We start from the raw sequence: 17988 nt of genomic DNA, 5'->3' as shown, positions 1-17988 counted from the left end.
AAAAAAGTCGCCACCTGGATTTAACTAAGCAAACAGGTAAGAGCCTCTATTGGATAATTACTGCAGTGATGAATATGTTTCAGCTGCAACGACTTATTTAAACCCAGCTGATGCAGTGAGAAGCTTCTTAAGCAACCATGTTGGAAAACACATCCTGTGGTCATGGAAAGGATGTTAATCTGTCTCAGAAGGGTCAAATTATTGGCCTACATCAAGCAAAGAAAACAACTAAGGAGATTTTTGAAACTACAATTGCATGCAAAATTATTCAACCCCCTTGACATTTTTGAAATTCTGGCAAAATGAGCGAAATTACAACTGCAGGTGACTACTAAATCATATAAGAGGTGAACAGTTAGTTTATTGAAATATAATACCGAAGCAAAAATCAAGATTTAATTCATAAGCCATCCAAAATGTCAGCTTTTTTTTTTTTTTTTTACAAAAAGCAGGTTGCAATATTCAGCTGCGACATACTGTGTCCACAGAAACATCAGTTCCTCTTTGAGCCAAATCTTCCTGCAGGTCCTTGGCAGTAAGCCTAGGGTTCTAATCCATCTGTCTCCACAGGAATCTTGATGTGCTCGCCGACAGCTTCTTTTGTCAACCACAACCATGTAGTGTAGCCGCAGTACTGTTGGCTTTGAACTTATGAATGATGCTTCCAACAGCATCTCTGGGAACATTTAAGAGCTTAGATATCTTCTTGTACCCATTTCCTTTCTGGTGCAAAGCAACTATCTCCTCTCTAAACTTCAGGGACATCTCTGGTCGTAACCATGTTGCTTGCAAGAGGCGTATGGGGAGTATTGACAGAAAGTGTACCCATTTTATAGACATGAGTATTACTCAGTGTTTAGCATGTGTCACCGTTAAAGTCACCTCAAAATGGAGACATACAGGTGTATGGCCTTTGAGTTGTACTGCAATTATCTGTATTTACCTGGCATTGTTTATAGGGGGTTGAATAATTTTGCAACCTGCTTTTTGTAAAAAAGTTGGCGTTTTGGATGGATTATGAATTAAATTTTGATTTTTGCTTTGGTATTATATTTCAGTAAACTAACTGTTCACATCTTATATGATTTCACCTGCAGTTGTGATGTTGCTTATTTTGCCAGAGTGTCAAAAATGCCAGGGGGGTTGAATAATTTTGCACGCAAGTGTGCTAAAATCAGGTGAAGAACTGTCCAACACATTGTTAAAACTTGGTAGGATACTGGTTAACCATCATCTTTGAGGAAGAAATGTGGTCAGAACAAACTCAAAGATGATCACGATCAGAGATCTGGTGAAATCATATCATCAGAAATCAACAGTAGAACTCATGGCTATGTTTAATAGTGAAAGTAAGCGCATTTCCACTTGCACAATGCGAAGGGAACTCAAAGGATTGAGACTAAACACCTGTGTAGCTCTAGGAAAACCACTGAAAAAAACACTAATAAAGAGTACAGATTTGAGGTTGAATACCCTAAGCTACTACTTTTGTGTGTCATTGTCAACCATGCTGCAAAGTTAGTATGATGTGTGATCTGCCTGGATACAAAAATATCATAGCTTGTTTATGTTATTGACAAAATGTTTAGAAAATGCAGGTTAAACAGCCACCGTTGACTTACAACAATGCAAGCAATATAATACATGGAGAATTATGGCTTTTGTGAGTGGTCATATGGGAACTTATTATTATTTATGGTCTATCAAGTGGCAAGTTTTCCTTAAAATCTTATAGACATTCACCAGTCAAATGAGTAATTGATTGTGTGCTTTCAGATTGGCCACATAATGACCTACATGATTCTGATGTAGACCATTAGCTCTGGAAAAGGTTCTAAGTGGACCAAACTACCATTTATGAAGAACAAGATATGACTAAAATCCAGTGTTGAGTTGTCCAGCATAAACAGGGAACTAAAGACACATTTAGGGATTTTAAGCTTCCATATCAAAATCATAAACAGCATGTTTTACCCCATAAATGGCACCATTTTGTTTGAAGAGGATTCTAGTTGAAACTGATTGATTTACTGACGTGTGTCACCACTGGAAGCGATGTCAATAACAAATAAAAAAATATAAAGTAGCTTTGTAGTAAAATAAATGCAGTTGAAGTACAATAATAAACTCTCAGTGTGTTATTTACGGCCAAAATGCACATATCTGGGTTTTTCACATATATGCTAGTAGCCAAGAGAAGCCGACTCTGAATACAAAATAAAGGTGAAAAATTCAGTTTTTATGGAAATGTGGTTAATTTGAACTCATTACTGGCGTTTTCTAGAATTATAGCCCTTCCCTAATAGGAGTCTTTGCTTATCAGTTTATTAAATTATTAGTTTGAAAGCAGCTACTAGTAAGATGTTTGGAAAAACGTCATAGGTTTACCAATATCTGTCCTGAACTTCTCTCCAGGAAGACACGTCATATAATTATGCTGTAGCAGGAATACCTCAGCTGCCCGCTGACATAATGAACCGTGAGCGACTGACCCTTGCATGACCAAGCCATTCCTGAGTGAAGCTTATGGATTTGGTCCCTGCATCTGTCTGACACCGGCTAATAGCAAACAGCTTCACCAGGATGAGAAGGAGGAATGTTCTCCCCGTCTTCTGTGTAAACCCAGAAAACGTCTGCGTCAGATTACTGTGGCAGCAGCGATAAGCAGATGTAAAGCCCCGAGGGCCTTATTTATTATTAAGGTCAAGAGTGGAGGGAAAAAACTACCCAGAGAACAGCAGCGAGGAGAAAATAATGCATCGTTCTCATGCAATATTTGTTGCCTCGTGATAAACGCACCAGGACAGATGAATGGCTTTTCCCCCAGATGTCAATTTTCAGCAATTTCATACAGAAATATGTTTCAGGAACTATGCTGCATGAAAGGTGATATGGGAGATTACATGAGGCACAAAGTCACTTCTGTTTGTGAAGAAATAAAGGAGACTATCACATATCATAATGTTATGCCTGATCCGTGTATGTTGTGTAAAAAATGTGCAAACACAACACAAAAAATGACAAAAACGCTCATAAAAACAGTGAAAGTCACCACTAAAGGACACAAAATAACCACAAAAACATGCAAGATCCTTAGAGTCAAAACTACTATGAAAATACATGAAATGATGACAAAGGAAACACTCAAAATCACCACAAAATACCTGATGTCATAAAAATCATACGAATATGTGCAACTCTAATCTTTTCTTATTATATCAGTATAAAATAACCAGGTTACAATGATTTAATATGCTGCAAATACCAGCTTTTAATGTTGATTTACATTAAATTTGAGCTAATAAGGCTACAGGTAGAGAAAATCTGTTAAAATTACCACAAAAATGTGCAAACACAACACAAAAAAATTGCAAAATCCCCCTTAAAAGCATTAAAAATACCACTAAATGATATGAAATCACTTGAAAAGATGCAAAATCACCACAAACACATGCCAAATCAGTCAAAATTACACAAAAAGTCATGCAAACACACAATGAAAACACTCAAAATCCCCACAAAAAGATGTGGTATCAGAGAAATCATACGATTATGTGCAGCTCTAATCTGTTCTTATTTCAGTATAAAATAACCAGGTTACAATGATTTGATAGGCTGCAAATACCAACTTTTTATGTTGATTTACAAGTAATTTAAGCTGATAAGGCTACAGGTAGAGAACATCTGTTAAAATTACCACAAAAATGTGCAAACACAACACTAAAAATTGCAACATCACCCTTGTAGGAGCCAGGATGATTGTTTCCTTTAATTAATTTCTCTTCTTGTTGAGCTTGCCCCATCCGGTGGCTGAAGGATGGAGATAAAAGCAAAGAAGACCACAACTCACATCCCAAGCCTTCTTGTTTCTGAGTTTTGAAGAAATTTTATGTGACATTTAAATAATGTTTAAAGTTAAAGTACATCTTTTAGTAGTGACTTTTACTGTTTTTGAGGTGATATTGCATCTTTTTGTAGTGCTTTCACTTCCTTTAGTGTTTTGCGTTAATAACAATAAATAACAACACTGACACGAAATGCCTTGAAGCTTAGCGTGACTTTGAGCACATACTGTACATGATACGTTTCTATGAAATGCTTCTATGACTCTGTGTGATCAGTCAGGACTTTCAAACAGAACCTTTTTCTGTTTGTATACAATAAACACATCAGGGAGCAGTTTCATGTCATTACTAACACAGTGGGCTGTCAGGAGGTGTTTGGAGAACTCCAGTCACATTTGGTATTTGCTCTTTATCTCCTTGTTTGGACATTTTTATCTTTACTTTAGTTATATTAACATGAAAATGTGTGTTTTTCCCCATTCAATAAATTTTATTACTTGCATTTTGTGCTTATTAAATGGAGGTTCTGAGATACCCTAAAGCCCTCTTGGCCTAAACATTTCAATCAATGCTTTTAGTATTTCTAGTAGCAAGACTATTAAGAAAAGCATTTATCCCTTATTGAAAACAGCTGGGATTTGAGTTCATTTATTAAAAAAAAACAGATCGGATGAAACTTCAAGTCCTTGGGTTTGTTCTTACACCTAATTTTACTTTCTTAGCGTCTTTAGCCTAAATAAATTCTAAATCTATCTAAAAATCCAGTACTTGCAACATGTTAAATCGTTGTAACTTGGTTATTTTATACTGAAATAATCAGAACAGATTAGAGTTGCACATAATTGTATGATTTCTGTGGTATCATGTTTTTATGGGGATTTTGTGTGTTTTCATTGTGTGTTTGGGTGTCTTTTTGTGTAATTTTGGCTGATTTAGCATGTTTTTGTGGTGATTTTGCATATTTTGTGTGTATTTTTTTTAGTTTTTACTCATTTGGCATATTTTTGAGGTGATTTTGCATCTTTCTGTAGTGATTTCACATCTTTTAGTGGTGATTTTTACTGTTTTTAAGGGTGATTTTGCAATTTTTTTGTGTTAGTTTGCACATTTTTGTGGTAATTTACCACCTCTAGCCTTATTAGCTTAAATTAATTGTAAATTAACATGAAAAGCTGTTATTTGCAGCCTATCAAATCATTGTAACCTGGTTATTTTATACTGAAATAATCAGAACAGATTAGAGCTGCACATATTCGTATAATTTCTGTGACATCACACCTTTTTGTGGGGATTTTTGTGTGTTTACGTGTCTATTTGTGTAAGTTTGACTGACTTAGCATGTTTTTGTGGTGATTTTGCATTTGCAGGATTTTATGTCGTTTAGTGTTGATTTTTACTGTTTTTAAGGGTGATTTTGCCGTTCTTTCAAGTTGTCTGCATGTTTTCTACCTGCAGCTTCATTAGCCTAAATTAATTCTTCCACAATGTTTTTATTTTGTTTTTCACAGCAATGGAAACATCTTTACATTGTATAGAAACTTGAATACAAACTGTTTTGCTGCTTTTTAAAAAAAACAACACAAACAAACAAACAAACAAAAAGTAACAGCAAACAAATAAATAAACTGCTTCTCTCCTCTATAAACTTTAGTGCAAGTCCAGTTACAGTCTATTTCAAAGATAACACAACAAATCAGCACTTAAGTGCCCTTATATTAGTACATAAGTGCACATGCATTCCTATGAGAATATACACAAAGATAAAAATGCAGGTGCAGAAGCTGCATGGTCCATCAATCACTCATCAGTCTGAGGGTCTGCTAAATCTTGATCTTTGACGTACTTCACAAAGGGTCCCCATATGTTTTCAAAGACCTGCTGCTTGTCTTTCAAAATGTAAGTTATTTTTTCTACAGGGAGATTTGACAGCATCTGTCTCACCCACTGGCTGATACTTGGTCTACTCATTGATTTCCAAAGTAACGCAATACACTTCTTAGCAGTAAGCAAGCTGAGGTCTATAAAAGCTCTTTCATGTTTTTTATATTTGGAATTTTTTGGATACAGTCCCAGGAGGAAAAATTTTGGATTTGTTGGAATTTGTTTTGAAATAATTTTTTCTGTTGTTTTCCTCACCTCCTCCCAAAATGGGCTTATTTTCCTACATTGCCAGATACAGTGAAAAAAAGTTCCCTTCGCATCTATGCATTTTGTGCAGATGTCTGGAATGTTTTTGTCATATTTATTTAATTCAACTGGAGTGATGTAAGTCCTCATTAACCATTTGTAATGAATTAACTTATTGCGTGTGTTTATAGATTTGGTGTGTGCTTCAGCACAGGCCAAACTCCAGTCTTCCTCTGAAATCTCCAATTGTAAGTTTTCTGACCAGGCCTTGCGTTTGTGATGCCAGTTTTCAGATGATGAAGATGTCAGTAGATTGTAGATTTCGCCTAAATTAATTCTAAATCAAACTAAAAAGCTAGTGTTTGAAGCACATTAAGTCAAGTGTATTCATTGTGTGTTGGTGTGCTTTGTGTAATCTTGACTCTCTAGGGATCTTGCATGTTTTTGACTACTGAGTGAGAAAAACTTGTCAGACTTGGAGAAAGAACAACACCCAGCTGCTAACAGCTGACGAGAACCAGGCCTGTTTTATGGAGCTGCTGAGTCTTTGGCCACAGGTTGAACTCGTAGCCATCACGCTCCCCAGAAAACAACAACCTCAGTCACCCTAACAGACGCTTTAGGAAGCCATATTGTGTACCCAGTCTGTAGGTTATGAGCTTCTCGGGACAATATATGGAAGTATGAAGTTACTGTACTGCAGCAGCTATACATACAGATTAGAAATAAACTGTTTGCTGCGACTACAGTCCTCCTTCCTTCAAGCCTTTATCATGGAAGGGATCTTTGAACAGAGGAGATGTGTTTTCAGTGGCTCAGATGTGTCCTTGTTTGTCCATTGAAAGCTTAAGCTGTTAGCGAGCTTTGTTGTGCTGCATCTAAAAATCACTCAGTGACAGGAAGGAAGCTGCACAAACTGCAGCAGTCTGCTTTCATTAGAGGCTGTTGTTGTAGCAGGAACTCACTTCCCACAGGTGATTCTTCAGTGCAGCGTGGAGCAGTTCTGACTACGTAAAGGTCCTAGAGACAACATAAACAGTAACCTGTGATTAAATGCAGCAGAAATGAGGACTTGTAATGATAATAATGTGTTGGTATTGAGTGGTAGAAGTTAAGAATTGTGCCACATATCCTGGTTTAAACCAGCTACTTACACCACGACTGAACATGAGCTTCTCTGGGAGGCAGCTGAGCTCTGAGCAGGTAGAGGCTCAGAGCCCAGGTGGGAAAGTTGGGTGGGATCAAACCATTTTAGAGGCAAGATGGGGGGGGGGGGTGGGGGGGGGGGGGGGGGGGGGGGGTGCTGTATTTCTGTTGTTAAAACATTACCTATCAACCAAGTACTGTATGGTTTTTACACTTTTCTGGTTTGATAAAAAAGGACATGCGATACAAAAAAAAAAATCTCTCAAATTTTAGGGGTGCTGCCCCAAATGGGCTAGAAACGTCTATGATTCACAATTAATTTAAGCTAACAAGCGTACAGGTAGAGAAACGATGCAAAAGCTAATAGCCACAGATTTTTCAGAATAAAAGCAGGTTGAACACACTTTTGGACATATGTAATTCTTAATGTTAACAATTAAATTCTATTTTATTGTACACTTTATTTTTACATACTCTATCTTTTCATTTGTCCTTTTCTGTTGTTTACTCTTATTTTTAAAAATTCAACGGTGTTTTCACCATTGCCTACAAAGCACTTTGAAAAACCTCCTCATATGATAAGATCCTATATAAAAAATAAAGTCACTTTCTTGACCCATAGGGGACCCAGAACAGCAGATTCTTCAGAGTTTAACCTAAAAAATCTGAGGCCCTTGTTGTCATCTGTAAAGGAAAATAGTATATTATGACAATGCAAGATACCTAAAATGCTTCAGTTTAAATGCAAGTGTGTGCAAAAGTGCCTCAACATTAAGTACCATTTATGAGCGATGAGATGATAAACTCGAAATTTATTATCATTATTATAGAAATGAATGCATATGTGTTTGTAAAGAGATACACAAGTCAAGTTGGTGCCGGTGTTTGGTAATGTACAATAAAAAAATACATTCAAAGATTATTTTAAATGGGACTACAGACACGGATGACACTGTTACTGACAGTTTATTTAAAATTAAACAAAACTGTGCATTTACAAACACTGCACACTTTTATTACACGTAATTGATTAGTCTTGGATAAATACATGAAGTTGAACCTCTGGCTAGTTACTGTTTGTCTGTTTATTTGTCTTTATTGCAGCAATAATTCCTAAAATGCACGTTACACCATGTGGCTTTAGAACATTCAATAGCTGGAAATGTACGCAGAGCTCTGCCTTTAGCTATTTACAGAGACATTATTAGACCAGTATTATTAGTACCTGATCTAACTGTACAAAGAAGAAAAAGATTAAGTTTTCTGCAATCTTTACATTTAAATTTTTCCATTTCACTGTGATATTTTTGCTGTTGATGTAGTCCAATATGTATTGTTTCACTTACAGTGTGATGTGAACTCAAATCATACCATCACTACTGCGACCAAAAATAGCACTTCTACTTAAGCAACCAGCGGGAAAAAAAATTCTGTGAATGTTTACTATCACTGTTCTTATCACCGTCATTGTGAGAGCCGCTGTTGTCTACCTGTCTACTACCTGTCATACTAATTTCATCCTGAGCATCAGCGCTGATGTATTTACACGGATGCATCTCCAGCAGTTTGCTTTGTATCTGAGAGACAGCATCCTTATTTTCTCGACACCTCAGTAATCCATGCTCTTTCTCGTGGTAGAAAACGTGGACATGTAACACAACATTTGGGTACTCTTCCCATGTTCTCAGATGTGTTACACACTTGACCTCGTGTGCGTGATGCATCAGCACCAGGATGATGGACTCCTGTCCTCTGGAGACTAAGAGAGAAGAGGGAACATGAAATACACTGGAGTTTGAGCTTAAAACTACAAAAAAAACCCCACAAAATCTATTTGTTTAAACAGTAAACGCAAACAGAAACACAAAGAGGAGGTAGAGGAGGATACAGCTGGTCAAGACAAGGGAACCAGTTGGAGGGCAGAAATGATAGGACGGGCGTGAACATTGACCAGTTGCAGTGACTTTTTAGCTGCCTGTAGAGGCAGTCAGGTCTTTCTTTCGCTTGATTCCAGAAGGAATAAAAACAGCCATCCATTCAGAATTCCAGTTAGGAAAATTGGGATATCATGCGTAGAAGATTGGAATGGTATTCCAAACACTGTGGGGTTGAAACGGATTAGCTTACACTGTGGAAAAGGACACAAGGTCGATATATTCTGTAAAAAAATTTTTTTGATGCAAACATGCATAAAGGCTTTTACTCTGGCTTTTAATAGAACCTTAATACGCTGAACTCCAAGCAGTTGTTGGACACCGTTTCCCAAAAGTTGGCGAACTTTTCACTGCAATATAAAGTCCAGCATCTCTAAAACAGCACAGCCATGACTAGAAGGAGCGAGAACTTCCAAAGTTCTAGAGATCACTAGACTAGAACATTTCAGAAGAAATTCAAGGATTCGGGGTTCTTTGGTGTCATGCCAGCTAGGGCTGTAATGATTCCTCAAGTTGGTAGAGTAATTCATATACTAAAATTCCTCGAGGCAAAATTCCCTGAATCGAGGCTTAGTTTAATCCGCTACATTCTAGACTCCAGGTCACTAACTGGTGGACCCAGACTTCATTCAATACTGATCCAGATCTATAATCAATAAATTATAAGGAGATTTGAATTTGACGGGACGCTTCTATTTTAACCGGCGCAGCTTTTCTAGTGTTTACAGCATTGGTTTAGCAAATCAGAGGCTGAACTATGAAAGCAGTTTAACATAGTCCGGCTTTCTTTGTGTGAGTTGACTCGACAAAAACTAAACCCTCAGTCAGAGTTAACAGGTATGAAGGTGGTGATCAACTTTCTTTGTCAACTCAGGCTTTCTGCTTCAAACTCGTCCACACAAACAGGAGCGTTTAACGCATCATTTGACTCGTTTTCTGCACAAAATGAACCGATGATGTTCAGATGCTTCAGTCAACAGATTGTTTTAATAGAGAACAATGAATAACAAAAATTTATGATGGTAAAAAGCTGCAACTGGAAATTATATAAGACAGGAATGCTGGTAGAAACCTGTTGGACGTGTGTAATATATTTACTTTACCAATCAGTGCAGCTGATTATTTCTAACAGACAGCTACACAATAAAACTATGAAACTTCACATATTCAAACACGATATTGTATTGAAGTGCATGTAGGTCTAACGCTGTCTTATAATGAAGGAAATCACTTTAATTTATGGCCTTTTGTAACATTTCAGAACTTTTATTTTGATAGTGTAGTATACTTTGATGCATCCCATTAACTTTTCAGCTAACAAGGAACTTTTACTTTGAAAAGCCCACATACACAAACTTCCTTTCCTTAGTCTTGTTCCTTTTAAAGGAAAAAACAACACGCAGCTGCTAACAGTTTTACGAATTTCATAAAAAACATAGGTGCTTACGCATTGAAGCACACCTAATGAGAACCACATTGCAAATTAATTACTATTTGTGTAATTTTCATTCAGTGTAAACTGGATGAATAGATAATTCTTGTACCTTTTACATCCTCCAAAGCTGCATTAGCGTCAGTCGCAAGACGTGACACGATCGGGCAGAAGACGAAGATGATCTGAGGGTCCTGATTGCTCTCCACAAGTTGAAGCTTACGATTCAGAGATGAAGCCTTTATGTAGTCCATCAGCTGTACATGTGCACCAAATGTTTCACCACTGACAAACACTTGGTATTTCACTGTGGAGACAGAAAGAAAAACAGCGTGGAACCGTCAGACTTAGACATAATGATCCTTGAAAACTAAATATTCTCGCTACCGAAATGACAGCTTAAAAAAAACTTTTTTAAAATATTAAATCACGCTCACTGTGCCACTTACTTGACAATGTATTTACGCTTTCATTACCTATACGTTAGCTCATGTTTGCAAAACACTCAACCATATATGATCATAAACTCATCTTCCTGTGCGTGCTGTGAAGGCTGGCTCATAAATAATATAAATTTTTGCGTTAAAACTTCTTGAAGAAGGTGGCATCATGTTGTTTTTTTGATCATGTTCTTAGCACCAATCTGTGGATCAACGTTTGAAGTGCCAATCACAGGAAAAGGTAATGAAGGTTTTATGGCAGAATAGACAAAAACAGAAGTTTTTTTTAACCAAATTTGCACCATCACAAAACTGAATTGTATTATTCTATCAAAGCAAGATTATACCATTGGAGATTATATACATGTATCAATGAGCCTACTTAATTCCAGGACTTCACCTACATTATTTCTCAAATTATGGCACTTTGGATATTGATCCTCAAATTGGTGCCAAGTAAAAGATGCAAAAATCAACAAGACTCCACCTTCCATAAGAATTATTAACTCAAAATTAATGTTACCTATGAAACCAGACTTTTCAACTCAATCATTACTCACCACTTTAAAACAAAACAGTCAGATTGAAGATGGTCAAGCATCTGGTGAATGACCGGTATATGTCATTAAAGTGTGAAGTGGAATTAAATTAGATTTACTTATGGCTATTCGTAGATCATGACCTCTACCTGTATGGCTAAAGTAGGAACCCTTCTCACCACTGACATCTGAGCGTACAGGTGAACCTGTACATAAAAAGGCATGATAGAAATTTAAAATCAACTCAAGAAGAGACTTTCACTGTGAGATATAATGAAGTGTTAAAGCACATGCGTCTTATTTCGCGTGTAAAGAGAGTCAAGAGTCAGGAAAGTTTTACCGAGTGTTCTTTGTGGATCAGTTTGGCTTTTGAGGGGCTTCCCCAGACCAGTGAAGATTGAGGTGGTTGATGTAGATCCTGTTTGGTACAAAGAATGCATTTACTGACTCAAAACCTTGCATATACTTTAAAATCAACTTTTACAATCAACTACTTTCAAATCTATGTGGCTGTTGCAGAGCATCGTCTGAACACTGGATTCAGATGAAGTTGTACCAGGAAAAAAGTCTTATAGCGCTTTCTGTCTCCAAATTTGTTGTATATAATCTTTTATTTGAGTTATCTCAGAATCTTGCAGGAAATCCTGTGCAAAATAAACATGTCACGAGGGCTTATGGTCAAAAAAGTTAAATTTACCATGAGTTCTTGGTTGACGCTCATGAGGTTGGTTATTGTCAAGCATCACTGGACCACTGGTGGCTGAGGTGGTTGATTTAGATCCTGTTAGGTACAATGAAAGAATACATTTACTTACTCAAAACCTTGGATGTGCTATAAAATCAACTTTTACAATCAACTACTTTCAGATCCATGTGGCTGTTACAGAACATCGTCTGAACACTGGATTCAGATGAAGTTGTACCAGGAAAAGTGTCTTAAAGTGTGTTCTGTCTCCAAATCGTGTTGTATATAATCTTTTATTTGAGTTACACAGAATCTTCTTCCAAAATGAACATTCCATGAGGGCTGAGGATCAAAAAAGTGAAATTTACCATGAGTTCTTGGTTGACGCTCATGAGGTTGGTTATTGTCAAGCATCACTGGACCACTGGTGGCTGAGGTGGTTGATGTAGATTCTTTTAGGTACAATGACAGAATGCATTTAGTGACTCAAAGCCTTGCACATACTTTAAAATTAACTTTTAAAATTTACTTTCAAATCCATGTGGCAATTACAGAACATTGTCTGAACAGTGGATTCAGATGAAGTTCTACCAGGAAAAGAGTCTTATAGCCCTTTCAGTCTCCAAATTTTGTTGTACATAATCTTTTATTTGAGTTACAACAGAATCTTCTTGCAAAATAAACATGCCATGAGGGTTTAGGGTCAAAAAGTTCTACTTACCATAACTTCTTTGTTGATAGTCATGAGGTTGGTTAATGTAAGGCTCCACTGGACCACCAGTGCCTGAGGTGGTTGATTTAGATCCTGTTAGGTCCAATAACAGAATGCATTTACTGACTCAAAACATTCCACATACTTAAAAATCACCGACTAAAATCAACTACTTTCAAATCTACGTGGCCATTGCAGAACATGGTCTGAACACTGGATTCAGATTAAGTTGTACCAGGAAAAGGGTCTTAAAGCATGTTCTGTCTCCAAATCTTGTTGTATATTATCTTTTATTTGAGTTAACAACAGAATCTTCTTGCAAAAGAAACATGTCATGAGGGCTTAGGATCAAAAAAAGTAAAATTTACCATAAGCTCCTTGTTGGTAGTCATGAGATTGGTTATTGTCAAGCATCACTGGACCACCGGTGGCTGAGGTGATTAATTTAGATCCTGTTAGGTACAATGAAAGAATACATTTACTTACTCAACACATTGCATATACTTTAAAATCAACTTTTACAATCAACTACTTTCATATCCATGTGGTTGTTACAGAACATCGTCTGAACACTGGATTCAGATGAAGCTGTACCAGGAAAAAAGTCTTAAAGCATGTTCTATCTCCAAATCTTGTTGTATATAATCTTTTATTTGAGTTACAACAGAATCTTCTTGCGAAATAAACATGTCATGAGGGCTTAGGGTCAAAAAAATGAAATTTACCATAAGGTGCTTGTTGATAGTCATGAGACTGGTTACTGGAAAATTCCACTGGACCACTGGTGGCTGAGGTGGTTGATTTGGATCCTGTTAGGTACAATGAAAGAATGCATTTACTGACTCAAAACATTGTACATACTTAAAAATCATCATCTAAAATCAGCTACTTTCAAATCTATGTGGCCATTGCAGAACATCGTCTGAACACTGGGTTCAGAAGAAGTTTACTTGGAAAAGAGTCTTATAGCGCTTTCTGTCTCCAAATTTTGTTTTATTTAATCTTTTATTTGAGTTACAACAGAATCTTACAGCAAATCCTACAAAACAAACATGACATGAAGGCTTAGGGTCAGAAAAGTTATATTAACCATAAACTCCTTGTTGATAGTCATGAGGTTGGTTAAGGTAAGGCTCCACTGGACCAGTGGTGGCTGAGGTGGATGATTTAGATCCTGTTAGGTACAATGACAGAATGCATTTACTGACTCAAAACACTGCATATACTTTAAAATCACTGTTTCAATGAAGACAAGATTGGGACCACAAAGACAGTTGTGATACAGTAACACTGTCTTAGTCAATGCCAGTTTGTTTTAAACACATGAGCTCTGGTTGCAGGTCATTAAGCACCACATACGTCATGGGGCACATTGCTAGATAAACCCCCCACAATGCTCTCTGCTTGCCAACATGAGTTGCCTATAGTCTGAGCAATGCCTCCTCTGGTGGATACAGTATTAAAATGTAAGAGGCTCCACCTGGTGGCACAACCAGGTACTACAGCTAATCTCTGTTAAAACCAGTGGATGCTACTCAAAGAAATTAAATTAAAATACTAAAAGGAGGATTTCTAGTGGAAATTCAATCACCACACGAATCTCAATCACAGAGAAACATGGTCAAACTGCACATTACACCAAAGTGAAAAAATAATGTTTACTGCATTTTATTCCTGAGCTAAAGACATTCAACTAAAACAAAAACTTACCATGTTGAAGTTCCTGGTTGGGCCCAGGTTTGCTAATGTTCTCTAGCAGATTGATGTGCGCATCAAGGAAAGTTTGCACATTATCCATCTGTGTCTTCATGTTCTTCAGGATACGAAGATAGTCGACCAAAACCCCATTGCCAGTTAGAGCAGCTGGATGGAAAGTGTGAGGTTGAACATTAGAGTTTGAATGTTGACGCATACTGCTATGGCTTAAAACACTGTACAACAGAAAAGAACACACTGAACAATCTGAAGGTCGACTGATTTTTATCATTATAGCAATTCAGGTTTTATTGTCATCTTATTTTACTTCCAGCTATGCTTGTTTTGGTTGTTTCCCCTTCAATTCAACTTGCTCTGTTTATTCTTAGTGACATCATGATTTTACTTTAAGTTACACTTTATTTTTAATCCTACATCTTCTGGGATTTTTTTTGTGTCCTTGCTCCACCAGAATGCTGATCCAAGTCCAAACAAAGACATTCAAAAAACCCTTGCATATCACATGCTTATGCATGAAAGTAACCATTAATAAGTGAGTACGTACCTCTCAAAGATTCATGTGGGATGAAGTCCCTCAGTCCTTCTAGGAGCACATCGACTGGTTTCTGACACAAACAATGAAAAAATGAAAAATCCTAATGAAACACTGTATGTGTGCATCGTATACTTCTGAGTTTCTACACATTAGACATCTTTATTGAAAGCTGGGGTCAACAGACATCTGGAAAGATATGAAAAGACATGAACGCATGCACATCTGCATCTTTAGTAACAACACTTTCCCTCTGACTGGACAAAGTCTCCCATCATGGATGGGAGATGGGATTGATAGATTAAATGCTCTACTTCAGGTCTGATGCCGCCTCCTGTCTCTGTTTTTAATCACTCTGTGGTCTCAGAAATGTCTCCCAAGCAGCAAAAACTGAAAACGAAACCAGGAAATTAGCTTCTCCCACAATGGCTAAGGCTATGCTAACAGATAACGGCTAAGTTAAAAGATGGATCAACCTGAAATTGAGTCTGTAAAACAATAATTAATAATGCTTTAACATATAGACATTAGTCAACAATTCTGTTATAGTAACCTTTATTAATGAAGAAGCCTAGTTATGAATGACAGGTTCTCCACTATCACATGTTGTTAAAATGTCCCTTTTAATGTATATTACCCAAATATCGATTATCAGCCTTTCTTGATTACCAATAATCTGCATCATTCCCAGAAAAACCCATATTGGTTGATCCCTAATTTGTAAAGTTTGAATTTGTTAAATAATTATCAGTGCAGAATTTATCATCTGTAGATTGGAATATTTGACAGAAATACACAGATATTTGATTTGCACATCAGTAACTATTCCAATAACCGATATTGATGTATTTTAATACATGTAATATATGACATTATAGATCCTGGATGACAGGTTCTGCAGTTAAAAACTAAAAGTCTGCCTCTCCCAGCTGGTTCACTCACCTGTTTGTGAATTATATCAAAAATGGTTTTTCTGCGCTTTAACTCCTGATTTCCAGGGAACAAGTCTCGCAGGTCTTCTCGACTCAGAAACTGAATATCTGAGTCTGTGCAAATATCTGCACCTGAAAGAAAGCAAGAAGTTCAGATCATTACAATGATTAAAACCCTTTCATCAAGTTTTACTTTCTGTTTCTGTTACAAGCTTCTGAAGAAAAACAGCTCAATACACACCTGTGCTTGTATAAACTGTAGGTTCAGTTGTTCTGTAACTATATTTAGAATATTTATAATTTATTTGCTCCAAAACCTGTGACTTACCCTCCAGGACTGAGGCTGCTTCTGGGTCAATGAATCTGATTTCTCTTAATAAAACAGACATGATTCCACCTGAAAGAAACCAGACACACGCAGACAGCAGATTTATCACGTTTCTGTGTGTCTGATGTGCTGTTTATTTCTGCCTTTTTTTTAAGAGTTGATAAGCCTTAAATTCGACGGAGGAAAGAGGAAAAACTCACCTGAAAACTGAACGAATCACACCGTAAAACGTGAAGCAGTGCAGCAGACGACTTGTCGCTCAAACTATCTGTCACTTCTTCAAACCAAAACCAAGATATTTCATATATAACTGACCGAATTCTAGTCTGCAAGTATGACTCGCCGTTTACAATCAACAGAAAGTGAAACTTAAAATTGTTTCCGCAGTTTGTGACGTAATGGGCGCCTCAGACGATCATTGGTCGTTAGAATAATACCGAATAAAGGTAAATACGGAGTGATGAATAAAAAGTGGGGCAGAACCCAGGATAAAATTTGTTAAATCAATTTGTGAAACAATAGAAACATGAAAACGAAACAAAAAAGTGAAAAAAAACCCAAAATAACGATAATTTTTTTTTTAAAATTATGAAATTGATATCACATTGAAGAAAAAGAACATGAAGATGAAATTTAAAAAAACAACCAAATTAACAAAAAATAAAAATTCTAAAAAAAAAAAACCCAAGGCAAAATCAGTTTGTAAAACAAAATAAACACAAGAACAAAATAAATAACGATAAATTGATTTAAAAAAAACCTATCAAATTGAGATCAAATTAAAGAAAAACTAAAAATAGATAAAGAAAAATGAACTAAATCAAATAAATAAAATAAAATGAAATGAACAAAAAAGTTTAATTCTAAAAAAGTTTGCAAAACAACATAAACATAAAAATTAAACAAAAACTGAAAAAACAAATAACAATAAAAATATTTTTTTAAAAAACTTATGAAACATATTAAATTAAAGAGAGCAATAAAGAGACAAAGTTAAAAATCAAATAAACAAAAAATATAAATTCTAAAAAAACAAGGCAGAAAAAAATGTGTGAAGGACTGAGCTTCCAAGCACAACATGAATTCAAAACAAGGCTTTAAATTTAACCCAAAAATGACAAAGTTAGAAAAACTAATTCCAAGTCTATCAAAGAGTTCAAAAGAACAAAACCTAACAATGTTAAAATAAAAACTACAAACATGAATTCAACATGTGTTAATATAAAACTACATACATGGATTCAACATGTAATAAATAATAAAAAACTGATAAAGTCTCTCATGGCTGCAGTGAATCCACTGATAAAGAAATGTATTTCTCCATGTAAACCACCAGAGGGCGTAGTCCGTATATAACTAGATTAATAGACTGTGTATATATACAGTCCATGATATTACCATAGGTTTACCCAAAGGAATTGCTGTCTTTTCTCCATGACATGTCACAGCTCTGGGTAGTATGACAACAAACTTCTGTTGCTGGTTTGAAAATGAATGTCCTGTGAATTTTGCTAAATTGCTGCATTTCAAATTCAATACGCTAAATACTGCTGGACTGTTTTTGTAAAACATAATATAAAATATGTAAATATTGTGGATTTAAATAAGATAGTGTAGCTA

General features: G+C 36.1%; 1 protein-coding gene across 7 annotated transcripts; it reads right to left on the bottom strand.

Moving 5' to 3' along the window:
- Positions 1–8065: 8065 nt before the first annotated feature.
- Positions 8066–16779, bottom strand: LOC111587166 (uncharacterized). 7 transcript variants are annotated; one of them, XM_055015680.1, is made up of 15 exons: positions 16569–16773; positions 16369–16437; positions 16051–16172; positions 15121–15181; positions 14571–14723; positions 13951–14034; positions 13586–13669; positions 13229–13312; positions 12870–12932; positions 12517–12600; positions 12161–12244; positions 11804–11881; positions 11583–11669; positions 10597–10791; positions 8066–8877 (listed from the first exon to the last, which is right to left on the bottom strand). In XM_055015680.1, the coding sequence occupies exons 2-15, from the start codon at positions 16427–16429 to the stop codon at positions 8519–8521; spliced, it is 1599 nt and encodes a 532-aa protein (XP_054871655.1). In that variant the 5' UTR covers positions 16430–16437; positions 16569–16773; the 3' UTR covers positions 8066–8518. The 7 variants fall into 7 exon arrangements, with proteins under 7 accessions (XP_054871655.1, XP_054871654.1, XP_054871657.1 ...); XM_055015679.1 differs by having other exon boundaries at positions 12870–12953; positions 16569–16769; XM_055015682.1 differs by having other exon boundaries at positions 11643–11669; positions 12870–12953; positions 16569–16769.
- Between the last annotated feature and the right edge of the window lie 1209 nt (positions 16780–17988).

This window comes from Amphiprion ocellaris, chromosome 12, assembly GCF_022539595.1.
Source record: "Amphiprion ocellaris isolate individual 3 ecotype Okinawa chromosome 12, ASM2253959v1, whole genome shotgun sequence".
NCBI classification, from domain to species: domain Eukaryota; kingdom Metazoa; phylum Chordata; class Actinopteri; family Pomacentridae; genus Amphiprion; species Amphiprion ocellaris.
Note: the sequence above shows the minus strand (reverse complement) of the source record. Positions and strands in the feature narration are given on the sequence as shown.

Excerpts from the sequence above, each read along its gene's own strand:
- LOC111587166 (XM_055015679.1), bottom strand. The coding sequence starts at position 16,429 with ATGTCTGTTTTATTAAGAGAAATCAGATTCATTGACCCAGAAGCAGCC. Across the intron at positions 14,724-15,120 it reads CCCACATGAATCTTTGAGAG|CTGCTCTAACTGGCAATGGG; the intron begins GTACGTACTCAC and ends CTTTCCATCCAG. Across the intron at positions 11,670-11,803 it reads TGATCCACAAAGAACACTCG|GTTCACCTGTACGCTCAGAT; the intron begins GTAAAACTTTCC and ends TTTTATGTACAG.